Source organism: Archocentrus centrarchus, chromosome 4 (assembly GCF_007364275.1).
Source record: "Archocentrus centrarchus isolate MPI-CPG fArcCen1 chromosome 4, fArcCen1, whole genome shotgun sequence".
NCBI lineage: Eukaryota > Metazoa > Chordata > Actinopteri > Cichliformes > Cichlidae > Archocentrus > Archocentrus centrarchus.
In genome coordinates this window covers 35,990,881-36,011,087 of record NC_044349.1, presented here as the reverse complement: position 1 = coordinate 36,011,087, position 20,207 = coordinate 35,990,881, and the positions used below count along the sequence as shown (strand labels likewise).

The 20,207-nt window shown below is 41.5% G+C and overlaps 1 protein-coding gene across 1 annotated transcript; it reads right to left on the bottom strand.

Annotated features, from left to right (window-relative positions):
• Window positions 1-1,220: 1,220 nt before the first annotated feature.
• Window positions 1,221-19,025, bottom strand: LOC115778514 (sterile alpha motif domain-containing protein 9-like). The gene is made up of 5 exons (XM_030726564.1): window positions 18,869-19,025; window positions 17,709-17,812; window positions 11,748-12,464; window positions 11,319-11,598; window positions 1,221-5,832 (listed from the first exon to the last, which is right to left on the bottom strand). Exons 3-5 carry the CDS (start codon window positions 12,447-12,449, stop codon window positions 2,210-2,212), a joined length of 4,605 nt encoding a protein of 1,534 aa, XP_030582424.1. The 5' UTR covers window positions 12,450-12,464; window positions 17,709-17,812; window positions 18,869-19,025; the 3' UTR covers window positions 1,221-2,209.
• Between the last annotated feature and the right edge of the window lie 1,182 nt (window positions 19,026-20,207).

Below are 20,207 nucleotides of genomic sequence, written 5' to 3'. Positions count from 1 at the left end.
AAAATCCTTGACACTAATTTGTTGCTTTGATGTTTCCTTTTAATTCTACAACTCAGGTGTCTCCGTGTAAGCGGAGCATTTCATCCACGGTAGTTCTCCGTCACTTCAACTGATTTCCATCATTTGTCAAAAAAACGACCCTTTAACACGAGTGGATCATTGCTTAGAAGTTTTTCCATGCCTCCACTGCTCTGTGCTGTGAGTGTGCGTGTTTGAATGTGTTGTGCAGAGAATGTCAGCTGTTATTTTTCTTTATGTCAGCCGTAGCCACCAGAACGGATCTATAACCACAGTTTGGTAGCAGGGGCTGCCATTAGCACTAGCAATCTTTCATCTGCATCTGCATCTGCAGTACGGAAGTTAAAATATGCTGATGAACTGTTAAAATGAAAAATTATTTCTTATCCAATTACTTGATTAATAGCTAACTAATGATCCAAAGGAAAAAAATCTCAAACCAGTTAAACTTCATGAAAATTCTTCATAATTATTAAAAAGTATCGGTATCAGTATTGGCCTGTATTTACTTGGCATTGAATCGATACCAAGCGGTTCAGGGAGGAGGTGGAGGAGCTTGATTTTTTTTCACAGATTATCGGTCTCATACTGTCCTGACAAAGTGACAGTTTTAACAAATATGTAAAAAACAGATTTTTTTAAAATAAAAGTTACATATGGCAGCTTTAATCTGTGTAAGAGAGAAACCTGTAGCTTTAGTTTTTACTGTCGATGATTGTTTTGCCATTTTTACACATTTAGCTATGTGGTTTTGAAATAGCGCACACTTTTACAAAGATTGTTGCTGGTTTAAAAACAACATAACTTTATGTATTGTTTATAAAAGGCAGAGAACAGTTAAGACTATTGTGATGAACTATGAATAATTGTTTTACATTCTGTGATAAATGATGGAAGTCACCCAGGAGTATTAAATAAAGATGGTTATATTTATTTGAGCTGTGAGTGTTTAATATCAGGATGATTTTATGGGAATGTGGATCTTTCAGATCAATTTGAGAAGTGATTTTGATCATGTTTCACATTTTATTGTGTCATATAGCGTCAGGTGCTGGTCTTGGTCTTGTCTCGGTCTCGGGTTAGGCGGTCTTGACTACAACAGTGTATATGTTGCAACCAGAGATCAGGCGGACACTGACTATTTCTGTACGTGGCACTCCCTTTATTTTTTCTGCTTGCACCAGTACAAGATCCTTCATTGATTACATAGTCCGCAAACACATTCTCCGGTGCCCCGACGAGAGCTTCTCCCGTCACCACTTCTTTTTTATGAATGAACCAAAAAAAAAGCAACAACAGAACAAGAGTTTTTTCTTCTACCACTTTTTCTACGAACAATGTGTCTTATTTACTAATTAGCACCACCTTGTGGCAGAAACTGTGCAGTACACATACAGTATACAGTAGATTAGGGGCCATTCCTGAATTACTTGTGAATACTGGGAACTGGAAAAACATAGGCAACTGATACATACTCAATCACTGAAAAACAGTATACCCTTCACATATGACCAAATGAAAAAAATGCAAAAGATTGGTGGACTTTCATACTCAATATTTTAACAGAACACAGAACAATATCAAAATATTCCACATGTATGAACATTTACATCACCATATTAGTTGTCCCCTTACATATACATCCATCATATAAGATGATCAAGTTTCAACAAAGACCTCCTAAATTATGATCAGATGTACAAAAACACACATTTGTATATTTTATCATTCAGTTTGCAGAACACATGTATTAATATAAATTTCTACAATGGCATTTATTCCACAAATAGCTGTCTCAAAAACCAAGATATGACTTCATCACTTGTTAGTATTACAACGTTCTTCAAATGAAAAATAATAATTTTATATTTCTTACATATTTTCAATATGCTGTTTCAAGTGACCAGTATTAATGTTTTACAGTCCCTGCTGTTAGTACAACATCCACAGCGGAACAGTCTGAAAAACATAAACATATCTGAGTATACATGTTGCCTACAAAGTCTCAAATTCTTCCAATAAACTAAATTATTAAACAAGTATATGCATTTTGTCCAGTTTTAGTGTACAGTTTTTATTACTGTATCTCTTTTTATATGCATTATTTTACGAGGTGTTTCTTTTTTTAACAGTAATTAGACTCATTCACTTCAGTTTCTTGGCTCACTTGTTGGACTGTATAGTATGTGTCTTAGTTTTCATACTTAATGTCATATGCGAGTGGTCCATTAATGGCAAATCCAAGGTAGAAAGACACCTTTTCTGTGCTGAAGCCACTTCTGATTCCACTAATGAGAGCTGGCCGCACCAGGATCTTCTGCGTACCGTAGTTTGCATACACCTTTCCTTCCTCAATGGTTCCACTGACCCTGTGGAGGCGGCTGATGATTGCTTCTTCCTTAAATATGTCTCCATTCCTCCAAAGTTGTGCCAAGGTATCACGAGGCATCTTAGGCAGAAAACTCTCATCCAGTTTGGGTTTGGAGACAAGCTTCTTTAGTCCGTCCTCTTTTGTTAAGTAAAAGTGAGCAATAGTGCTTCTCTTATGAAATAAACTGGCAAGGTGTTTGTAGGAGGACTTTCGAATGGCTGTGACATATTTTCCAATTTCTGTGTTTTTATCAGTAGGACTGGGCCAGAATAAAAGCAAAGCGAGGTAATACGGGTCTGGGAGGGAATGCCAAAGTCCTACACTCTGCAGAGTTCCCAAAAGGAGATTAGAAAGGAATCTGTAACTTTTGACATGTTTAGATTTTGGTTTCAGATGGTAAAGAACAATGTTTGATAAGATGTAATTAATTTTCATTTTAACATTTTGCTGCTGGTTGTCAGTGTTTTCCTGCAGAAATGCATAGCATTCTGTGATCCTCTCCATCTCTTTGGCAGGTTTGTCCAAATGCTGAAGTATTCCTGAGAACGTGTCTGCTTGGTTCTTCTCAAGAAACAATTTCCGTTCCTCAATATCTAATTTCAAAGTAAGGTTGGATTGGTTTTCTTTTTCTTTTTTCATTTCTTCTGGTGTCGTACAGAAAAGCTGCACATACTTCTTAAAATGTTCAGAGACTGTTCTATGATTCATTGCATCAAATTCAGAATTTGCTTTTGTGTAGGCAAAGTAACAATCAAGGAAATCAAGTATTTTTTTTACTTCAGATTTCAGATCAACGAGAAACTGCTCGTGTTCACTGATTATCTCAACATATCTGTTATTGATCTCATTGTCCTCTTTGTAAACAGTACTGATTCTAATTGTTCCTCTAAGAAAACTTTGCAAGTACTTTTTCTTCATGGGGTTGCGTTGCTCAAAGAAAGGCAACCTGCTCAGAATCTCAAAGACCAGGAAAGCAATTTCTAACATGGTCACATAGCCATAAACATTGTATGACTTTCTCGGGTAGTCTTCTGAGTCATCGTCAGGTGTTTCCTCTTGTGGTTTATCTGCAAGATCTGACAGGTCTTGAGCTCTTTGGAAAGCTTTCATACCACTGATGGCTATTGTAATGTTTGTGTGCAGGTCTTCTGGGTTGTGTGATTTTTCATGCTTTTCTCTGTCCATGTTAGACTTCAGATTGCTTTTGTAAACTTGTCCAATTGTATCAAAATTGTAAGGATTTTCTTTAATGTCCTTGGCTTTTTCTGCCCACTTCAGAGCCTCTGGGAAGTCACGCTCATGGATGTACAAGTATCTCGCCAGTGCCTGAGGAATAGATGCACTTTTTTCAAACCTGGATGAGGCTTTCACAAAGATTTCTTGGACAATTTGTCTCCCCTGCTCATTGTGGATTTTGTGAATGAGAGGAGAAAATTGTTCTCTCTCATCTCCATCTTTCTTGCGTTGCCTTTCAATCAACATTTGCTTTATTGACCCCATCAGTCTGTTTTTAACGACTCCAGCACTGAAGAACAGATCATAATGGAGCATCTGCATAGTGATATCGCTGACTGTCTTGCAGCAGCTTCTCTCCAACTCAGTCAGACAGGCAGATGCTATGGTGTGATGAAGTATCCGGAGTCCTTTGTATCCGCCCCACTCTTCAACTCTGTCTATGATGAGGAGGTTTGCAAACTGCTTCATTCTGCCCAAAACACTGTCCTCTGGCCAGCGAATCATTTTCATCCCAAAAAAGTCCTCACAGAGAGACAGAGCAATTTCTGATTCTGCCACGTAGGCATTCAGTAGGGCTAGAAAGCCAAACAGCTGGGCCTCCTTTGTGCTGGAATCAAAGTTCTCCAGTGTGTTATGAGCAAGCTTATCAATGTATTTCTGATCAAAATTGTTCTTCATGATCATGAAGCTGTAAAAGTTTTCAGGTTTTTCGTGAGTTTCTTTGAGTTCTATGAGTTTCTTTTCAAAATCTTTCTGCTCTTGTGAGGTCAGAGAAGCAGTTATGTACTGGTTTTGTGTTTGATTGTGCTGTTTGTATTGTTCCTTTGGACTGTGGGAACGAACACAGTTAAGAATGATGACTTTGCAGTTTGGTGCATCACCCACACTTAGATTTAAGTTTTCCTCCACTGCAGCTTTACGTATGTAGGTCACAAGATCATAAGGAATCTCGGTTTCTTTTGAATCATTGATTAACAGCAGAACTGGAGACGGTTTCTCACTTTCAAGTTTCATCAGTTTAATAACTTGGAGGGCAACTTCTGTTTTGGGCATGGAGTTGTCTTTCAGCACAGCACATCTGAATTCTTGACGGAGGTCCCACATCACGTGCATTGCTAAGGTGGTGCCGCCACAGCCTGGATGGTGATACAGGTTGAGCAGAACACACGTGTTTGAATCTCTACACTGAGATCTGATCATCTTCTTCAAATTTTCATACTTGTCTCTCTTGATAAATGGCTTCTGTTCATCTTTGTCACAGAAGTAGAAGTTCCACCATTTCACTTTGCCCCCTCTGTAGAATTCCTGCTCAACTCTGATTCTGAATTCACGAAACTCCAAACTGTTTTCATCATATATGTTTTCACATTGATTCATACACAAAACATCTAGAGCTGTCAAAAAGTCTTCATCCCTCTGCTTCAGGACAACAGCGCTGAAACCAGGAGAGGGAAGCAGCCGTACAGACGACTGACTGACTGGTCCCATCGCCATTATGGTGCCATTGATCTCACTGAGGGTTAGTTCATTTATGGACAGAGGCTCAATGTCAAAGTCACACTTCTCATTTATCAGCTCCCTCCATTTCAGATATGTGCTCTGAGACTCACATATGCTGATGATGTTTTCCTCTTTAGTGTTCTTTATGAATGATTTGTAGATATCAAAGACTGGATTTTTCTCTGTGTCCACAGGTGAAAGTAAGAGGAAGATGATCAGATATCTTCCATGGAGAAGAACATCAGGGTTGCAGATGAATGAAACTAACTGCTCTACATCTCTGCAGGTTTTCCTGAGCCAGTTCTTATAATCCAGCTCCAAGTCTGAGTCATTGTCCAGATCATGTCGGCCGTTACAGAACACCCAGCTGGTCTGTTTGTAGAGGTTGAGGTTCTTCATCACTGTCTCAGTCTGTCCTTGAAATTGTGATGGTGTATGCAGATTAGCCACTCTTGACTCTCTGTATGAGTGACACAGTCCACCTGAAGCAGCAGAATTGGGGTCAAAGTCTAACACACAGAACAGTTTCATCTTAGTCAGAAACTGAAGATACTGAACTTGTTCTGGACAGCTCTTGTTTACAATGACAACAAATTTGTCATAGTCATCAAGTGAGTTTCCACCACAACATAACAAATCCTTCAGCTTGTCTCCCTGGTTTGCTTCGTTTTTCATTGATTCTTTTGATGGAGTCATTATCAGCTGACCTGTTTGAAACAGAAGATACAAGTAAAATGAAAGCACACACAACATCTCTCTGTTGAATGCCAGAGGTTCAGGCTGTTCTGTTCTAGATTCTAATTGTCCAAATTGCATGCTGTCAAATTAAATTGTTAGTCTCCCAATATTATTTGGGAGACAGACAAGATCAAGCTTATAGTTAGGGCTGGAACAGGTGACCCTGAACCCTCTGTTATTATGTTTCCACCGCCGAGGTGTTGGTGCTCATGCCAGTGCTGGTGTCAGTTTCAATGAACCTACAAAATGATTATGAACGAGCCTGCGTTTCCATCGCGCTTTGTGAACTGATTCTTTATGTATGAGTGTGGGCAGGTCCTCGTCTGGACATGGAAGCCAAAGGGCACAAATGTGGGAGAACACATTGTTGTGCTGGTTCTGCCAGAGGTTTCTTCCTGTTAAAAAGGAATCTTTCTTTTCCACTGTTTCCAAGTACTTGCTCATAGGGGGGTCATCTGATTGTTGAGGTTTTCTTTGTATTATTGTAGAGTATATATCTTACAATATAGTTCCCTGAGGCAACTATTCTTGTGACTTGGCACTGTCCATCCATCCATCCATCTGCAACTCCGAGGCTGGGTCATGGGGGCAGCAGCCTAAGCAGAGAAGCTCAGAACTCCCCAGCCATGTCCTCCAGCTCATCCAGGGGAACACAGAGGCATTCCCAAGCCAGCCGAGAGATATGATCTCTCCAGCATATCCTGGGTCTACCCCAGGGGCTCCTCCCAGCAGCACGTACCAGGAGCATCGCACCCAGGAGGCAACCAGGGAGCATCCTATTCAAATGTTTGAACCACCTCAACCAAGATACTTAAACCACTCCAACTTGTCCCTGAGCCAGAATAGGCACTCTACCCTTTTCTAGCTGAGGGCTTGGATTTGGAAGTGCTGATTCTCATTGCTGCCACTTCACACTCAGCTCAAGGGCAGTCCACAGGAAATGAGTCTGATTTATTGCTGGCAATGTGGAATAAGCTCTCACATTGGTTGTACAAAGACCAAATGACTTGTGTCAACAGTCCTGACAATTCAATTAAATTTTATTTAAATAGAACCAAATCACAACAAACAGTCACCTTAAGGCATTTTAAATTGTAAGATAAAGACCCTAAAGTAATTACAGAGAAAACCCAACAGTCAAAATGACCCCCTATGAGCAAACACTTGGTGACAGTGGGAAGGAAAAAATTTTAACAAGAAGAAACCTCCAGCAGAACCAGGCTCAGGGAGGAGCAGTCATCTGCTGTGACCGGTTGGGGCAGAGGGGAGACAGACAGGACAAAAGACACACTGTGGAAGAGAGCCAGAGATTAATAATAACTAATGATTAAATACAGAGTGAAGTATAAACAGTAAAAGAGGTGAATTAAAAAAAACACTCAGTGCATCATAGGAACCCCCCCCCCCCCCCCCCCCCCCCCCCCCCCCCTCCCAGCAGCCTATGCCTATTGCAGCATAAGGGAGGGTTCAGGGTCACCTGATCCAGCCCTAACTATAAGCTTGATCATAAAGGAAAGTTTTAAGCCTAATCTTAAAAATAGAGAGGGTGTCTGTCTCCTGAATCCAAGCTGGGAGCTGGTTCCACAGAAGAGGGGCCTGAAAGCTGAAGGCTCTGCCTCCCCATATTCCTGAAGCATCCCCCACAGATTACCCCGAGACGTGTTTGAATGCCTTCTCTAACTCCACACAACACATATAGACTGGATGGGCAAAATGCCACACAGCCTCAAATGTGCTCCAGAGGATAAAAAGTTGATCCAGCATTCTGCAACCAGGTTAAAATCTGCATTCTTCTTCCTGAATCTGAAGTTCAACTAACAATGAACTCTCCTTTCCACCACCCTGGCATTGACCTTCCCGGGGAAGCCGAGGTGTGTGGTCCCCCTACCTGAAGATGGGAACCCCCACCCCAGTCTGCCAATCCAGAGGCAATGCAGTGTTACAGAGGCAACTCAACCAGAACAGCCCTACAACATTCAGAGCCTTCAGGAACTCAGGACAAATTTCATCCACCCCTGCCACCAAGGAGTTGTTTAACCACCTCAGTGAGCTCACCCCCAGTGATGGGTGAACCATCCCCCTCTCCCACAAGTTTAGGTGCACCAAGTCTGTCCACCACCAGGTAGTGATCACCCTCTTCACCCAAGTGTCCAAAACATACAGCCGCATATCTGATGATGAAATTGCAAATTTGATCATCAGCCTGTGACCTAGGGTATGCTGGTGCCAAGTGCACCTATGGGGACACCTGGGTATTCTTGCAACAACTGTCCATAAGCTACCCTTATGGACAGTTGTTGCAAGAATACCCACCCCTGCCCACCTCCTCCCACTGAGTCCAGTTCCAGTCTGGAACAGCCTCTCTCCAAGTGACTTGTTCGAGAGCCTGACTATATCTAGCTGATATCTTTCAGCCTCATGCACTAACTCAGGCTCCGTCCCCACCAGACAGGTAATGTTCTATGTCCCAGTAGCCAGCCTAGATAGCCAGAGACCTGACCACCACCCAACACATGCTCTCCACCGAGCTCCCTCCCCAGGAATGGCTCCAGGGTGCAGCCACTGTAACCCTATCCCAGGCAGAATAAACTGGTCCCTTGATTAATTTTCTTTCATAGGGGCTGTGATTTGGCACTGTATAAATAGAATTAAATTAAACTGAATTTGTTTTTCAGTTGTTTTGGGTTGTTAATACTAAAAAAATAAACAAACAAAAAACAATAAATAAAAATAAATAAGCTAGTCAGCTATACTATTGGTGTACCAAAGCAAATGCAAATATTTGTAGTTCTCATTTAACAGACTGCTGGCTGAGAAAGTTACATTTTTTTTCTTGGACAGTTAATGAAGCTCAGCTAACTTGAGCATATTATACAAGCAAATTATATTTCCTCTTACTTAACATTTACAGCTTCCTGCACTTTGCAGCAGCAGTAATAGAACACTGCTTGGATATGTGTTTGCGATAAAAGAAAAAAGTTTGAATGGGTTTTTTTTGTTTGTTTGTTTTTGTTTTTTGGCATAGTCTGAAAGCTCTCTTCTGTAAATCCTCAAGGGAATAGTTTACCCTGCCTGGGATAGGGTTACCAGGGCCCCACTCTGGAGCCATCAGAGAGCATCTGGTGGCCAGCCTGGTGCAGCCTGAAGAGGAGACTTGGGCCTGCCCTCCTGTAGTCCACCAGTCACAGGAGGCATCATAGGGTTCAAGTGCAATGGGTGTCAGGTGGCAGCCAAGACCGATCCCTGGCTATTGATGCTGGTTTTTGGTACATGGAATCTCACCTTTCTGGTGGGGAAGAAGCTAATGCGTGAAGTCGAGAGATACCCCCTGGATATATTTGGGCTCACCTCAACACGTGGCCTGGGCTCTGGAACCAGTCTCCTGGAGAGGGGCTGGACTCTGTTCCTTTCTGGAGTTGCCCTTGGTGTGAGGCGGTGAGCTGGGTTGGGTATTCTTGTATCCCCTCGGCTTGCTGCCTGTATGTTGGTGTTTTTACAGGTGGACAAAAGGGTTGGGAATGGGTCCTGACTGTTTTCTGCACTTATGGGCCAAATGACAGAGTAGATAGTCTTCTTGGAGTCACTGAGCAGGGTGCTTGATGGGACTCCACCCGGTGACTCCAGCATGGTCCACGTAGCACAGGGACACCCTAGGTTGCAGGTCGATCAATTTTGTGGAAGAAGAAGACTTTCGGATGGCCTTAAAGTGATTCTGGCAAACCATCTGTCGTCACAGGAGGAAAGCAGTGCTCTACTCACGCGGTATGTAGTCAGGTTGGGGTGCTGACTTCAACTGAGGCTATACTTGGGTGATGAAAGGAAGGACCTCCTTAATCCCAATGAAAAGCCTTCTGTAGTAGAAGGAGAGTCTAGGGACAATGGGGATGACTCACTCATCACTGGGGGTGAGGTCACTGAGGTGGTTAAACAACTCCTTGGTGGCAGGGCCCTTAAATTCCTGAAGCCTGTAGATGTGGTAGGGCTGTCCTGGTTGACATGTCTCTGCAATGTCTGGACTCCACCAGGGCTGCCCTTTGTCACCAATTCTGTTCATAATTTTTATGGACAGAATTTCTAGGTGTATTTGAGTGGTGAAAGGCTTCCACCTTAGCAGCCTCAGAATCTCATCTGTGCTTATTTGCAAATTTGCGGTCCTGTTGGATTCATCAGGTGGTAGCCTCTAGTTCACACTGGAACAGTCTTCAGCAGAGTGTGAAGCAGCTGGTATGAGAATTGGCACCTGTAAGTCTGAGCCCATGGTCTTCAGCTGGAAAAGGGTGGACTGCCCACATCAGGTCAGGGACAGGTTGCTGCCCCAAGTGGAGGAGATTAAGGATCTTGGGGTCTTGTTCATGAGTGATGGGAGAAGGGAGCGGGAGATTGACAGACGAATTGGGACTGTGTCTGCAGTGATAAGAACACTGCTCTTGTCTATCGTAGTAAAGAGAGCTGAGTGTGAAAGTGAAGTCAACCAGTCAATCTATGTCCCCACACTTACCTATGGTCACAAGCTTTGGGTAGTGACCAAAAGAACAAGATCATGGATACAGGCAGCAGAAATGAGCTTCCACTCAAGGGTGGCTCGTCTTTCCCTTAGACATAGGGTGAAGAGTGCAGTCATTCGGAAGGGGCTCAGAGCAGAACTGCTACTCCTCCACATTAAAATAAGCCAGTTGAGGTGGTTTGGGCATTTGACTGAGATGCCTCCTGGCTGCCTCTTGGGTCAGGTGTTCCAGGCATGGGCTGCTGGGAGGAGGCCCCGAGCCAGACCCAGGACAAGCTGGAGAAATTATATCTCTTGACTGGACCAGGAATGCCAGTGCAAAATGGATGGATGAAGGTCTGAATGCTAAAAATGCTATGATTTGGAGTCCAGGTTCTCCTTGCCTGCAAATTAAATCCTACCCCACTCTGTGAGGCTCGAAATTGGCTCCCCTCTCACCTGTCAGCTACTAAGAAAACATTTGGGGTGGCTGTAGCTCAGTAGGTAGAGCAGGTCACCTACTGATCGGAAGGTCAGCGGTTCAATTCCTGGCTACTGCAGGCTACATGCCAATGTATCCTTGGGCAAGATACTTAACCCCAAGTTGCTCTCCGACGCAACCGTCGGAATATGAATGTGAGTGAATGTTAGATAATTAAAGCACTTAGCTTAATTAATCATGGAAGTGCATGGGTAAATGTGTTGTGTAAGTGCTTTGAGTGCTCATACTGAGTAGAAAAGCACTATATAAGAACTAGTCCATTTATTTTATCAGATATTTTAGATGAAGACAGAGATATCTGGGTACCTACTTGTGGTTTCAGTATGTAATTAAAAAGTTCACATTTTTTACTGATAGAACCCACAGTGTTTCAAATAGAAGCCACAAATCCTGAGAGCTGAATAGAAAGACAATCTGCACATGCAATTTCACTATCTGAATACCTTTTAAGATATTTTTGCTTTTCTTACTTGTATTCTTTTCTAGCTGACAGGCAAGATTCAGCTGGTTTATATCCTTTAGAATTTGTACTGCAACCTGTAGAGCTTCCTGGTTTCTGTAGTGGTCTGTCAGTAACTTAGCAGTGTCCATGCTGTTTTTACCCTCTAGTTTACCCCAAGAAATAGGTTCATGTTTGGAATTATTGTGTAAATAGAAATGAAATCTTTTCAGATCATCATTTGAAAGGTTGTCGAGTGTTCTCTCGATCTCCACAGTAGTCCTGGATGTGTTTGGTGGGACTGTGGTCTGCTGGAAAAAAAACATTTTTTTAAAAATTTGTTTGTTCTAAAAACAGCTTTGGTTTAGTTTTATTTCTAGTTTTCCTTTGTCTAAAGCTATATTAATATGTTGACATAATGTTTGATGTAGTGTGTTGTAGAAATGATAACAAGTTTTACCACAACAGTTTGTTTCTTCCTGGCGCCTGTGTTCTGTAGTTTTGGTTGTTGAACTTCTTCCTCTGACGTTTTACCAAATGGCAGCCGAGTCTGTTTGGAGTTATCTTCCACCATCTCATCTCTTTTGGATTCTGTATTTTCATATGGTTCTGGCTGGTTGATTTCTTTGGCCTGAGCCTGTCCTGGATCAGTGGGTTTGGTAGCTTCTCTTTGGTCTGTGTGAAGGATGGGTTGCAGTGTCGGCTCTGGTTTCTGGTTCAGCTGTTTGAGCTCTGAAAGAATCTTTACAGCAGGACCACTTTGCACATCCAGATCCACTAAATCCTGCTTCCTGAAGCAAACAAGGCAATCTCCAGAGACATCTTCCTCTTGGAGTCGTTCTCCATATTTGCTGTTTACTTTCACGTGCTGCACTAACCACTGGCTCACCTTCTCCTTGGTCCATTTTTCCACATATTCTGGGAACTCTGGTTGATGCTTAGATCCTTTTTTCAGACTTTCCAGATAAGCTGTGATTTTCACAGCAGGACCGTGTTTTATTCCTAAGTCCAAAATGTCTGTTTTATTGAATAAAACTAAGCAATCCCCCGACACTTTCTCTTCAATGAATCTGCCTGCACAGCTCTCATGAACTTTGACCTCTGTCATCAGCCACTGGTGGACATCTTCTATGGTCCATTTTTCAGCTACTGGTTGACTCATTTTGATACACCAGTTCTGAAACATAGCAAACAGCAGAAATGATGATACAAGTGTTTGTAACTGATGAAAGCTCTTTAGGAAAATCTACTAGCCTAAAACATTCAGAAGATTAAAGGAGAATTACATACTGACATTTAAGTGAAGTCCATCCATCCATCCATCCATCCATTTTCTTCTGCTTATCCAGGTCATGGGGGCAGCAGACTAAGCTGAAAAGCCCAAACCTCCCTCTCCCCAGTCACCTCATCCAGCTCCTCTGGGGGGACCCCAAGGCGTTCCCAGGCCAACTGATAGATATAAACTCTCCAGCGTGTAATGGGTCTACCCCAGGGCCTCTTTCTGGTAGGACATGCCCGGAACCCTCACCCAAGAGGTGCGCTGGAGGCATCCTAGTCTGATGTCCGAATCACCTCCTTTTTATGTAGAGGAGTAGCGGCTTACTTTGGGCCCACCTGAAAGGCTGCATGCACTCCTCACCCTATCTCTAAGGGACAGCCCAGCCACCCTTTGGAGGATGCTAATTTTTGCCACTTGTATTTGTGATCTCATTCTGTTGGTCACTACCCAAAGCTCTTGACCATAGGTGAGGGTGGGGACATAGATTGACCGGTAAATTGACAGCTTTGCTTTCCTCTGTGGTCCTTCCTCTTTACCACAACAGACCAGTGCAACATTGCATCACTGCAGATGCAGCCTCCCTTCTCCCGTTACTCGTGAACAAGACTCCGGGATCCTTAAACCTAGGGGAGCAACTTGTCCCTGACCCGGTGTGGGCACTCCACCCTTTTCTGGGTGAGGACCAAGGCCTCAGACTTAGAGGGTTGGGTAGGGCTGTCAACCAAAACAGACCTACAACATCCAGAGCCTTCAGGAACTCAGGGCGAATCTCATCCACCCCAGGGGCCCTGTCACCAAGGACTTGCTTAACCACCTCAGTGACCTCAGCCCCAGTGATGTCACATCCCCCTTCTCCGGACTCTGCTTCCACTACAGAAGGTGTAAAGTGGGATTAAGGAGTTCCTCAAACTATTCCTTCCACCGCCCGACTATAGCCTGAGTTGAAGTCAGCAGTGCCCCACCCACACTATATATACTGTGCAAGTAGAGCACTGCTTTCCCCTCCCAAGTCACATGACTGCTTGCCATCCAAAAGTCTTTTTTCATAGCTTCACCAAATTCCTCCCACAACTGAGTTTTTGCTTCAGCCACTGCCCAAGCTGCATTTCACTTGGCCTGCCGGTACCTGTCAGTTAACTCTGGAGTCCAACAGGCCAACATAACCAGATAGGATTCCTTTAGCTTGATGGCTCCCTTCACCTCTAGTGACCACCATCTGGTTCAGGGATTACCACCATGACAGGCACCAACCGCCTCGCAGCCACAGTTCTGAACAGCAACTTCAGCAATGGAGGTGTGGAACATGGTCCATTTGGACGTAATGTCCTCAGCCTCCCTCGGAATGCTGTTGAAGTTCTGCCAGAGATGGGAGTTGAAGATCACGCAGACTGGGGCCTCTGCCAGGCGTTTTGTCCAGCATCCTCTCCTGCCACCTGATCCAACCCACCACCAGGTCGTGATCAGTTGACAGTTCACCTCCTTTCTTCACCCAAGTAAACATACGGCCGCAGATCTGATGATACGATTACAAAATTGATCATTTTGCATTGCTATGGAGAAGAAAGGGAGTTCTCCACAAGGAGCATGGGGAGATTATGCATGGAAAATGGCTTAAATGAACTCTCTGATGCACACCTGCAGGTGGAGGTGTCAAAAGTCTAAGAGACAAGCGTTTGCTGTTCAGAAAAACAGCGCACTGCTCCATCTTGCAGTAACTTCACAGTGATCAATGGAAAAGTTCCTTTGATGCCAGAAAACACGTATTTCCAAGAAAAATAAAAAGAGGGGAAGTTTATCCGTTTCCTATTCTCTGTGAATCTATGTTTTGATTTCAAATGGAATAAAAGAAATATAATTTGTTTTACATTGTATGGATTTGGAATATAAAATGAAAATTTTTTTAAATGATCCCTTTTTCATTTTTTAATATCGGTTTTGCCTATCCCAGCTGTCATGACAGCTGGGATAGGCTCCAGCCCCCCCGCGACCCTGACCAGGATAAGCGGAAGTGAATGGATGGATGGATAGAATATCGGTTTTCAAAATGAAAAATGAATGACCAAAAAGTACACAGGCCCAAAATGCACCAAAACTTTACCATTGTCAACTGAGAATATTCTCATACAAATGGGGCATTAGCTGGAAAAGGGTGAAGTGCCCACTCTGGGGCAGGGACGAGTTGCTGCCCCAAGTGGAGGAGTATCTTGGGGTCTTCTTTGTGAATGAGGGGAGTGGGAGATTGACAGATGGATTGGGGCTGCATCTGCAGTGACATGGATGCTGCACCGGTCCATCATAGTGAAGTGAGAACTTAGCATAAAAGCAAAGCTGTCCATTTACTGGTCGATCTATGTCCCCTGGATAAGCTGGTGTTGATGGCTGGGGAGCAAAGGCTGGGTTTCTGTACTTAGTCTGCTGCCCTCCAACCTGGCTCTGGATAAGTGGAAGAAGATTGATGGATGGATGAATGGATTTTGAAATGTCAAAACAGCCCCATAGAAATAAATCCAATTACGTGTAGAGCAAATTGAACTAACTAGTGTTAAGTCAAACTATTGTTCTGTTAAAGGTGAGATCCAGAAAACCTTGTCTGATTTAAATGTATCAAGTATTCTATTAAAAATCTCAATCTCTTTCAGTTTGGCTCAAGTGATTCAAGTATTTACAACCACTGCAAGCATCTGGTGAAGCTTAGTAGACATCTGGGGTCATTTTAAATCTTTAATTAAATTTTTTGAGTGTGTCCTAAAATAATGGATCAAATAAATTAGAAAAACAAACAAACAAAAAACAAACAAAAAACAACACTATGAATCTCACACTAATCTCACAATGTGGTAACACTCACCAGAAGGCATGAAATAACCACAACTCAACAGTCCTCTCTGAATTAGATCACCTTAAAATTATACAACTACACCCCTCTGTTTTACCAAACACAGAAAGAGCAGTGTCTAGGAAATAAAATAAATAAATATCTTTCAAGATCTGTATACAGCATTTGCAATGCTCATGGTGGTCAGCTTACCACTGCGTTTAAGAGAAATAATACTGAAAACTGCTGAAAAATAGTAGCCACAGACACAGGTCTCGTCAGCAGCAAAGATTTTCAACATGAAATTCAGGTGAGTTTGAAACAAGCTGATGTTTGCTCTCTGCACATGTTTGAGGTCTGTGATGAATTCACAGAGCACTCAGTGTATGTGGTCAGAATGGGACTTCCAGGGGGAGAACGAAAAGCAACAGAATAGAATCCAAATTTATGTCAGGTAAAGTTTTTCATTTTTTAACTTTCTGATCATACCTCATTCATTTAACCCCGAGAAGTATTAATGTAGATTCATTTTTGTCTGTTAGTATACAGGTTTTTGTGACCATAGCAAAACCAAAATTATAACAAACTGCTCTTAACACACAATTTAACATCATCATTATCATCATCCAAGGGCGTAACTTTGGGTCCAACATTGGGGGGGTTAAGCTCTCTGCCTATTTATTTATTTATTAAATCATTTACTTTTCTAAAAGGATTCAGGAGATTTTGGGTTAATTAGAAATGTATTAGAAATACATTGTAATGCTTTTACTATGTATTTATTTAACTTTATTTGTATTTACTCTGCACCTTCAACAATTAAGAAAAGGCTTACATTTTTCACATTTCTACCAACAGTAACAAATATCTTTCATGAACCTGTTTTGTTTTACTACCAATTTTGCAGCCCCTCATTCCACTTTTAAAGAAACTGTTTTAATTTGGCCAAATATAATAAACAAAATATTTTACAGCAGTCTGTTCTCCACTGAGCATGTGAGAGTTTAATGCAATCTTTACTATTAAACACGTTCTGTAGAGAAAAAGGTTTGAACTTGATGTGTTTAAAATATAACGAGTCTCATCCTGGACCTTTCTGGGACTCATCTTCAGTCCTGTTATCAGTACTAATATTAGTTATTAATAACTAAATACATAAAATGTTATGTGTGTGTTCACTTGAGTAAAACTATATACTTGTTTAATGAGTTTAGTTTATTACATATTACAGGTATTGTACTGAGCCGCATGTGTGCAAATAACCACTTTTATCTTCTTTTTCTTTGACTCATTGTCAGATTAGGAGGAGCAGGTCTAACGGAGCTAAAATACCTCAACTGGTATTCATAGTGTGTCTGATACACAGCGGCATAGTTATTAAATCATCAGCTAACAATACATTTACCTCATTTTTATTTTTCCGCTTTTTTACAAGGGGTGTTGTGCTCTTCATTTTTTCAAACTACACCCGCTGCCCAGCAGCTGCTTCCACAAGCGAAAGCTGCCGCTTGGTAGAGAAAGCGGGTTGGGTGATACCAAGTTTTTGTGGGGAGAGGGGGGGTTACATTACCAAATGATTAAACATGCTAGTAGTTTACCCAAAATTGATAATGAATAAAGAAAAATAACATGTTATTCATGTAAGATGTTTTTGTAAATCGAAATGATGTGACTTTATTGGGGGGGGGGTTATAGTGATTGGATCAGATTATTGGGGGAGTCATAACCCCCCTATCCCCCCCGCAAATTATGCGCATGTCGTCATCTCACAGAACTGGCACAACCTGAAGTGGTCTGCCACTTCCAGTTCTTCCAGATCTCTGACAAAAAAAGCACTGTTCATTTCCATACCTGTACTCAACAAACCGCACCCAAAGCTCACAGGATTTAACCCCTTCTTGACTTGATGTGTGCTTTCTGACAGAATCAAAGACAAATAGTTCATAAAATAGTTCAAACTTTTGTGGTTTGTTCTCAAAATAACAATGTTTAGGCTAAACTGTTTATGTACATAGACCTGTTACAATCTTATGCTAACAATGAGTAGCATCAGATAATTTCAATCCTGCCTGAAACTCGATTAGTTTCTGTATAACTAAATTAACTGATTCATGACAAAATTGCATTTTTTTTTAACATAGTATGACTTTTTCATGACTGTCCATCTATATATAAATAAAAGATTTGTCTTTCTTTTCATTACTAAAGATATATATAGTTCAACATTTGACTTCCTCTTGAATATTTCCCCTTACAAAGCTTTTACCAAAATATAACACAGCCAGTCTGGCAGGTTTACTCCAGATATTATAGAATTTTACACCTACCTATATTATTTGGTTTTCCATCTGGCCTGATTTCACCTCCTCAATGTCTCTTCAAGATCATGACGGATCAGATTCTCCCTTCCTGGAGTTAAAGCTGCCTAACCCTAAAAAAGCCACACCCACAGCATGAAACATGATTTCCTTCAATCTACTCTGAAGTTTTCAGTTCAATTGAATTCAATTTTATTTATATAGTGCCAAATCACAACAAACAGACGCCTCAAGGCGGTTTGTATTGTGACCCTACAATACATCGTGCTAAATCAGAGAAAACTTAGATATTCCTGAATTATACTCAAGCCAAACACAATAAGCTATCTACAGCTTATGTCTGTTTGACTTTCTGTCTTAATTGGATATTATCTGTAAATCTAAAACTGCAAAAGTCTTTAAACATATATTCATGCTTAAGGTAACTACTGTATTAAATATTTATATTTAATATCGTGTTGGAACTGTTTTTGTGTTGTTGCCTCTCCGAGCCTGTGGGGGGCGCAGGTTTTCACAATGCGCTATGTTAGGCTGATTTGTAAATAGAAGAAGTGAACGGAAGTAGTTTTCTCAGGAGGTAGAGAAAGCATGGTGCATCTCTGACAATCCAAAGCCATCCGCTCCTTCATATCCCTTTGAGTGGCAATATGAGTAAGTTTCAAGGTTGTATGTGTTTGTAAGATATTATGCGTGTGATTATTCAAATAAGTTTGAGATGTTTGATATGCTATATGTGTCAATCTAGTGAATCCAATCTGAGTTCATGCAGTGCGACCGCTAAATTGGAATGAACCCTTTAATGTGCCTTATATATCAAAGGAGATGTTAATTTGATTTATGTGATCATATTATAATTGTATACTGAGTACTTTTTCTGTATTTTGTATTGTTTCAGTTTCACACTTTTTTACATTAAATCCTGTCCAACTACAACACGCGCCTGTTCCTTGGAGGAAGTGATGTAAGAGAGAGTTTAGCTGGCTGTGAATCTTAATATAGGACACGGGGTCACATTGAGTGCAACAGTACAGTGAAATCATAGCACTCGACAAGGGTCCACGAGCGGCAGTCGACTTGACCATGGAGAAGTCAGATGCTGAACAGCAGGGCAACGAGGAAACAAGGTCCACTCACTCAGTAGCATGTGCAAAGTCTTCGGGGAAACTTACCGTTAGGTCATTGTTGCCTCCCTAGGTTTGTCGTCTGAGGGGCAACTGGCTTCCTGTGCCAACGTGTGGTGCTGTGGTAGAGAATAGCAAAAGGCACACACGTTGAGCTATCGTAGCTTCATAACAGGAAGTTTTATTCTTCACCAGAAAATCTATAAACATACCTGAAGTGTTACTAAACTGAATATAAACCAATGGCCTTTCACTTTAGTCTCTTTTACAAAACATGGCCATCGTGCTCCTGAGTCAAGACAATATGAATCACAAAACATTTCCACAACTTCATAAAACTATTCAGTAGAGTCTCTTTGAGTCCATCAACAAATTATAATCACAATGTACAACAAGAACTCATTCATTTTAAAGATAAACACATAACACACTCATACTGCTGTTCTTAACTCGATCCTTTTAACTACATGTGTAACAGACAGTAACACATTTGCTTTTAACCATTGAAACACCTATTACAGCATTAAGTGCCTGAATGAACTGTATTTTTACATACCTTTAGCTGTTGTTCCATTTTGTTTACACAATTAATTAGCTTTGTTCATAAAACAAACACATCTAATGCTATAATGCAAACTATCAGCTATATAAAATGCAATGCTCCTTTAATGGCGCTTCTCTCTCATCAAGAGTCATTCATCGACAGTCGCCATTACTCACTAAGTCACCTTACCAAATTACATTACTGGTTTCGGTATTAAACCACCAAAACTGTACTTTAACTAAACATCATAACCAGAAGAATAACATATGACTGTTCATAGAGTGCACATGAGTAAAAGTTCACATGTGAGTCCAGCAGTTTCTCATTTAGTTTTGGTTAGCTTCCCCACTCTACTCCACATTAGCCAAGTCCGCTAGCATTAGCATCGCTTAGCATACATCAATAAGCCACGATTTACACACCAATCGCTTCACAAACGGCTTCTTTTGCCGGCCTGTACAAGTCTCTCATAACAACCTTCTCTACACATATGGTCTGTATTGCACAGTCATTGTAAGGTGTTTTTACTGACCTGTGGTAGAGAATAGCAAAAGGCACACACGTTGAGCTATCGTAGCTTCATAACAGGAAGTTTTATTCTTCCTCTGTGCCCCAAAGCTACTCCATACCCCGAGCGCGATACGCCCTCTAGCGTCTTGCTGTGGGATGGCACCATAATACGTGAAACTGCACAGGACTCACAACAGTGCTTAAATGACAGTCAAATTTACAAATGTAACAAAACAAAAAAACTTTAGGGGTGACTGTTTTTATCTTTATCACCGTTTGATACTTAATCTCAGAAGTGAGATCATTTCAACCCTCTACATCATCAGCAGGATG